The sequence below is a fragment of the Mandrillus leucophaeus genome, unplaced genomic scaffold (genome assembly GCF_000951045.1).
Source record: "Mandrillus leucophaeus isolate KB7577 unplaced genomic scaffold, Mleu.le_1.0 Scaffold703, whole genome shotgun sequence".
NCBI classification, from domain to species: Eukaryota; Metazoa; Chordata; class Mammalia; order Primates; family Cercopithecidae; genus Mandrillus; species Mandrillus leucophaeus.
Window position 1 is genome coordinate 527,926 of NW_012107620.1, and position 7,734 is coordinate 535,659.

Genomic DNA, 7,734 nt, shown 5'->3' on the forward strand with positions numbered 1-7,734 from the left:
CAAGGCAGGCGGATCACATGAGGTCGGGAGTTTGAGACCAGCCTGACAAACATGGAGAAACCCCGTCTCTACTAAAAATACAAAAATTAGCAGGACATGATGTCAGAAACCTGTAATCCCAGCTACTCAAGAGGCTGAGGCAGGAGAATCGCTTGAACCCGGGAGGCGGAGGTTGCAGTGAATCAAGACTGTACCATGGAACTCCAGCCTGGGCAACAGAACAAGACTCTGTCTTACAAAAAAAGAAAGAATTTAAAACTTTAGCAAAAATAATCAAAAGACTAAACTCATCCAAACATGGCTTTCCTTCTTTCTTTCTTTTTTTTTTTTTCTTAATAGAGATGAGCCCTCACTACGTGGGCCAGGTTGATCTTGAACTCCCGGCCCCAAGCAATCCTCCTGCCTCTGCCTCCCAAAGTGTTAGGATTACAGGCGTGAGCCACTGTGCCTGTCCATGGCTTTATTTCTTATGGCTGTGTTTTTTTCTTGTCAGAATGTAGTATCATGCAGTAGTATGTTTTGTTCTCAAACCATTCCCTCACCAAAGAAATCAAGATGCCTCAGAGAACTGGCTGATTGTACGGCCAGGGCAGGGCAGGTGCAAGGTACAAGATGGTTCTGGAACATACTGTCATGCCAGAAAGGAAGTGGCTTATGAAAGAAGAAAAGGAGAAAGAAGACGGGTGATGTCACAGGACACAGGAACCAGCTTGGAGGGACTCCCACTGGCCGAATCTGGGACATGTGAGCACTAAAAATAATTAAACACTGCCATGAACTCTCCTCTGTGCTTTGGCAATCTCCCTCTGAATAGCCCAAAGACATCTGGCATTCAACGTTTCCCAAACTGAACTCACCTCATTTCTTTTCTTTTCTTTTTTTTTTGTTGTTGTTGTTGAGACAGAGTCTTGCTCTGTCACCCCGGCTGGAGTGCAGTGGTGCGATCTTGGCTAACTGCAATCTCTGCCTCCCAGGTTCAAGTGATTCTCCTGCCTCAGCCTCCTAAGTAGCTGGGATTACAGGTGCGTGCCACCACACCTGGCTAATTTTTTGTATTTTTCAGGAGAGAACGGGCTTCACCATTTTGGTCAGGCTGGTCTCAAACTCCTGACCTCAAGTGACCCGCTCGCCTCAGCATCCCAAAGTGCTGCAATTATAGGCATGAGCCACCATGCCAGGGCAGTTTTATTTTTTAAAATACAGACAGGGTCTTGCTGTGTTGCCCAAGCTGGTCTCAAACTCGTAACCTCAAGGGATCCTCCTGCCTCAGCCTCCCAAAGTGTTAGGATTACAGGCATGAGCCACCACACCCAACGTGCTTTATTTCTTATGTGAACTTGGTTACGATAACCCCCTACTTTGGTTTCCTTTGCTGCCATTACCTAACCGTGAAGTTCAAGATCCTCAGCTCCAGGCATTCAACGGTCTCCAGGATCCAAACTCATTCAAGTTGTTCAGCAAATACTCTGTGAACACCAAACTGCCTGTGGTTTCTCCCCTCCAGGCATACCATGGTGCTTCACACACTGTAACTCTACTCAGCTCTTCTGCCCCTGGAATGCCCTGTCCCCCAGTATGTGCATAACTCCAGATCTTTTTATTTATTTATTTATTTTGAGGCAGGGCCTCACTGTCTTGCCCAGGCTGGAGTGCACTGGCACAATCATAGCTTACTTCAGTCTCAACCTCCTGGGCTCAGGAGATCCTCCCACCTCAGCCTCCTGAGTAGGTGAGAATATAGGTGCAAGCCACCATGCCCAGCTCATTTTTGTATTTCTGGAGATGAGGTTTCGTCATCATATTGCCCGGGCTGGTCTCAGACTCCTGAGCTCAAGCAATCCACCCACCTTGGCCTCTCAAAGTGCTGGAATTACAGGTATGAGCCACTGGTGCCTGGCCCCAGCAAGACTTCCTTGATCCCTCTACACCTCCTCACTGTGCTAAGTACCCATGGAATCTGAAAGCACTTCTGGTCAAACTCTAGTTAATGACTTGTCTATTTATCTATCCATCCCACTAGACTCTAAGTCCCTTTAGGTCAGAATCTGTGTTTTACATGGTTTTTTGGGTATCTTCCACTAACATACCTAAGACAGCACCTGGAAGACACTTTTCTTTCTTTTTTTTTTTTTTTAAGGGAGTCTCCCTCTGTCGCCAGCCTGGAGTGCAGTGGCACGATCTTGGCTCACTGCAACCTCTACCTCCCGGGTTCCAACAATTATCCCGCCTCAGCTCCTGAGTAGCTGGGATTACAGGCGCCCTCCACCAAGCCCAGCTAATTTTTATATTTTTAGTAGAGACGGGGTTTCATCAAATTACCAGGATGGTCTCGATCTCTTGACCTCGTGATCCACCTGCCTCAGCCTACCAAAGTGCTGGGATTACAGGCTTCAGTCATCCTGCCTGGTCAACAGTTTTATTACAGGAAATCTTCCCACAAAATCTCCAAATGGGCTGGGCTTCAGACCACTAGTTTACCCCCTTTCTTTTCCTGAAGGTAGATGAGACTCACTCATTGTAACCACTGTTTTATTAAAACAGTATGCAAATATTCCTGTGTTCATATACAAATCCCTGCCTGAAGCTTCTATCTTTCCCAGTGCTACTTCCTGCTTTTTTTTTTTTTTTTTGAAACAAGGTCTCACTCTGTCACTCAGGCTGGTGTGCAGCTATGCAATCATAGCTCACTGCAGCCTCGACCTCCCAGGCTTGCAATCCTCCCATCTCAGCCTCCTGAGCAGCTGGGACCACAGACACATGCCACTGTGCCCAGCTGATTTATTTTATTTTTGTAGAGAGGGGGTTTCACTATGTTGCCCAGGCTGGTCTCAAACTCCTGGGCTCTTTTGGGAGGACTCTGGGAGGCTTAGGCAGGCGGATCACCTGAGGTTAGGAGTTCAAGACCAACCTGGCCGACATGGTGAAACCCTATCTCTACTGAAAAATACAGAAAATTAGCTGGATGTGGTGGTGCAAGTCTGTAATTCCAGCTACTCAGGAGGCTGAGGCAGGAGAACTGCTTGAACCCAGGAGGCAGAGGTTGCAGAGAGCCGAGATGGTGCCACTGCACTCCCCACTAGGGGACAGAGCAAGAATCCATCTAAACACACACACACACACACACACAACAAACAGAAGAAAATCACATTTGGTTATCACCATGGGGTCCTCAATTTCTGCCCTAAGAGGAATCACAAGAGTTCTGAACATATTGCTTGTAGTTACTGTTCCTGAGTATAGAGGCTCACGGGAAGCCTCTGACTTCAAACCTCTCCATCCTCTACCTCTAGCCATCAAGTAATGCTGCTGGTTCAGGGGCTTGGTACCATTGGTACCATCCAACAGATGATGCTTGAAGCTATGGAGGTAATAGCTGGGTGTGGCTCAACACTGCTTTTGATAGGGAATGAAGAACATGTGAAGCCCTAGGCCAGTCTGTGAACATTCTGTAATCCCAAAGATTTACCTCCTTGTGATGAATGCAATCAAACATGCTCTAGGGCAGAGATGAAAAGTATCCCTGACTTTGCCAGGCCTTAAGGACACTGTTCAATAAATATTAACTGAATCAATGAATAAATACGTATTGGATGGGACTGTATATATTTGTGCCGAGCAAACAGTAAAACCGCTGATTTGCTTCAAACCTTGGAATAACCCTTGGAAACCTTCTCCTTCGCTATCAACACCTTTGTGACATTAAAGTTCTCTTCACCAGGACTCTGCAGAAAGCTCACCTGAAAACATTGGCTCTGAATGTGGGAATGACTCCATTAAGCCACTCAGTCTGCAATCCCTATTTTGCAAATAGAATCCCAATTTACAAAATAAATTGTTGTCACTTGGGCTGCAAAATTCACAAAATAAATCGTGATCATTAATAAGAGTTAATAGAATAAAGTCAGAAATTATTGACAACACTGAGATATTATTTATTTTCTTTTTTTTTTCTTTTTGAGATGGAGTCTTGCTGTGTTGCCCAGGCTGGAGTGCAGTGGTGCGATCTCAGCTCACTGCAACCTCTGTCTCCAGGTTCAAGTGATTCTCCGGAGATGCCTCAGCCTGCTGAGTAGCTGGCATTACAGACATGCACCACTGTGACCGGCTATTTTTTGTATTTTTAGTAGAGACAGGGTTTTACCATATTGGCCAGGCTGGTTTCAAACTCCTAACGTCAAGTGATCCGCCTGCCTCAGCCTCCCAAGTGTTGGGATTACAGGTGTGAGCCAGCGCGCCTGGCCCAGAGACATTATTTCTTTCCAATTCATGAGAAGTACAGATACTCTTAGACCCTCTCCTCATACATCTATCAAAATAACTTGAAGATTTCTCTGTCAGAATATTGGACCCTTCTGCCAACCAAACTGGAGCTCTCTAATTTAGGAATAGTTTAATAGAAATGGACTTAATGTTGAGGTGGGAGAATCGCTGGAGCACAGGAGTTCGAGGCCAGCCTGGGCTACATAGTGAGACTCTCTCCACCAAAAAATGTAAAAATAATTAACTGGGTGTGGTGGCACATGCCTGTAGTCTCAGCTACTCAGGAGGCTGAGGTGGGAGGATCACATGAGCTCAGGAGGTCCAGGCTGCAGTGAGCCATGATCATGCCCCTGCATTCTAGATTCGGTGACAGAATGAGACCCTGTCTCAAAAACAATTTTTTTTAAGTAAAAAAAAAAAAATATATATATATATACACACACACACGCACACACATACACACAAAGAATCCTGATATGATTATACAAATGTATCAAATTATCATGTGTATACTGAAAATATGTACATATACGTGTCAATTAAAAGATTTTTAAATATTTATAAATATATACACAGAAAAATACTTTCTGTATATGTGTGTATATATATGTGTGTGTGTGTGTGTGTGTGTGTGTATACATATATATATACCAAAAAACATACTGATTACATTTTCAAATGCCTGACTTACCAGATAGGTATTCCAGAATTTCTGTTTCAGGTCCAAAAATATGTCATCCTTTTCCTGGAGAATGCTCATACCTATTTGCAAAACACCAAAAGAATTTTAAAAGATTCAGTAGGGTACCGTATAACAGTGCATGTTTAAGTTTTCCATTCCAAAATGCAAAGTAACCATCACTATCATCCATCAATACGACCCTTCTGATCCAACAGTGAAAAGAGAACATAGTCAGGCGTGGTGGCTCAAGCCTGTAATCCCAGCAGCACTTTGGGAGGCCGAGGCAGGCAGATTGCTCGAGTCCAGGAGTTTAGAGACCAGCCTGGGCAACAGGGCAAACCCCATCCCTACAAAAAGTACAAAAATTAGCCAGGTGTGGTGGCGTGCCTGTAGTCATAGCTACTCAGGAGGCTTAAGTGGGAGGATTGCTTGAGCCTGGGAGGTGGAGGCTGCAGTGAGCTGTGATCATGACACTGCACTCCAGCCTGGGCAACACAGCAAGACCCTGTCTCAAAAAAAAAAAAAAGGAAAGAAAATAGAACATAATCTCCACTCTAAAACTAGATAAATTTTAAAGGAATGATAAATACGAAGTGAGAATAGCAGAGTATAAAAGTTATAGCAGAACAATTATTTTTTCAAAAACTATAACAATTCACAAAAAGAATCAAGTTACAATAGTGGGTCTATTGGTTACTTTTCTCTACCTTCCAAAGATTTTGTGAAATGTCGAACATTTGAACATTTTGAAATTTTAATTTCTATCTTTTAAAAAAAAGCTAGTGGACTGGTTGTGGTGGCTCACGCCTGTAATCCCAGCACTTTGGGAGGCTGAGGCGGGTGGATCACCTGAGGTTGGGAGTTTGAGACCAGCCTGACCAACATGGAGAAACTCCGTCTCTACTAAAAATACAAAATTAGCCAGGCGTAGTGGTGCATGCCTGTAATTCCAGCTTCTCAGGAGGCTGAGGCAGAAGGATCACTCGAACCCAGGATTTGGAGTTGCAGTCAGCTGACATCACACCACTGCGTTCCTGACTGGGTGACAGAGCAAGACCCCATCTCAAAAATATAAAAATAAAAAAAGGTTAGTGGACCCAAATACTCTGGCAACTACAAATTTCCCATCAGTATTACCCTATTCAAAATTTGAAAGTGGAACACCAATTCAGTCTTCCTAAAAACACTTTGAAAACTTTGATCTTCAACATCACTGAAGAGAAATTCACAGGCTGGGCAATATATCAAGACCGTTTCTCCACAAAACAATTTAAAAACCAGCCAGGTATAGGGCTGCGCGCCTGTGGTCCCAACTACTCCAGAGGCAGAAGTGGGAGGATTGCTTGAGCCTAGGAGGTTGAGGCTGCAATGAGGTGTGATCACATCACTGCACTTCAGCCTGAGGGAATAGAGTGAGACCTTGTCTCAGAAAAAGAAAAGGAAAAAAGAAAAATGCAATTCAGGTAGCAAGGCAAAGCTCTCCTATTTTAGAAAGGGTTGTAAACTGAGAGTACTTTAAAAATTCTTTCCAATCCCCGATTACGAGGTAGGGGAAATAAGAGCCTTATTAGTTAATTACAGAAGATTCTTACATGACTCAGCAAAATATTGGTAATACTGTGTTCCACCTACCCAGCATTAATTAAATGCTAAGTACTTTATGCGCCTCATTTCATGTGTCCCTCCTTACAATTCGCTAAGGTAGGTAGAGTTACAAAGGAGGAAAAGAGCTTAGAGAGGTTAATAGCAGACGGAGTTCAACCCAGGTGTCTGATTCCCAAGCCAGAGTTGTTAATCTGTTACCACTCTGGTTCCCCAAGGTGATCCCAGCACAAAGATCATCTGATTGGTGCAATTTCCATGTAGAGCCTCAGGCAAACCTCTAATCCATCCCCTTCCACTTCCCCCTTCATGGAAATTTGAGGTGAGGGAAACTGAACCAGAAAAACTGAAAACTGGCTGGGCGAGGTGGCTCACGCCTGTAATCCCAGCACTTTGGGAGGCCGAGATGGGCAGATCACTTGAGGTTAGGAGTTGGAGGCCAGTCTGGCCAACATGGTGAAACCCCGTCTTCATTAAAAATGCAAAAATTAGCCGGGTGTGGTGGTGTATATCTGTAATCCCAGTCCCTCGGTAGGCTGAGGCAGGAGAATCGCTTGAACCTGGAGATGGAGGTTGCAGTGAGCTGAAATCGGGCCACTGCACTCTACAGCCTGGGCGATAAAGCAAGACTCTGTCTCCAAAAAAAAAAAAAAAAAAAAAAAGGAAAGAAAAGAAAAAGAAAAAGAGAACAATCTCACTAGTTGTTTCAGGATTAAATAGGATACTGGTCCCCTACCCCTTCACCAGTGTACAAGGCTTCTGTAACAGGTGCTAGGAATCTGTTTGCAAATCTAGTCTGGAAATCACACCCTGGGACCAGGCAAAGACCTTCTGATAAAACAGGAGGCCTTAGCTCTCAGGCTGTCTGTCCTCCTGACCCACTGATCCCATAGCCATGTAGTTGGCCGCAATGGCAATAGGCAACCAGGTAGTTTGTGTTTCTGGTGGGGTCTGTAGAGAAAGGAAGTGAATCCAACTCTTCAAAATAAGGTTCAAGGGGCAGGGTAGCTCTCTTCAAGATGGTGGCTTGTCTGACCTCAACCTGGTTTAGAAAGCACCAACAGCCCTTAGGAGAAGTTCCCTCCCATTTGGGGGAAAATCTGTGTTCCCCAATCCCAAGGTCAGGCTTAAGACCCATAGAGATTTTCTCCCCAGTTACCCACCCCATCCCCTTCAAGGCTATAGAAATT

At 44.6% G+C, this 7,734-nt stretch overlaps 1 protein-coding gene across 2 annotated transcripts in view; it reads right to left on the reverse strand.

Moving 5' to 3' along the window:
- Positions 1-7,734, reverse strand: part of MPV17L (MPV17 mitochondrial membrane protein-like) — a 274,356-nt gene that overhangs the window by 248,955 nt on the left and 17,667 nt on the right. Inside the window, exons 2-3 of one of the 2 annotated variants that reach the window (XM_011964758.1) lie at positions 6,244-6,361; positions 4,952-5,022 (exon numbers count right to left, since the gene is read on the reverse strand). The exons of the other annotated variant lie outside the window; for it this stretch is intronic. Of the exons in view, the coding sequence (XP_011820148.1) occupies positions 6,327-6,361 (35 nt within the window). The 3' untranslated portion in view covers positions 4,952-5,022; positions 6,244-6,326. Of the gene's footprint in view, positions 1-4,951; positions 5,023-6,243; positions 6,362-7,734 lie in introns of those variants that run through there. 2 annotated transcript variants of the gene reach the window in all.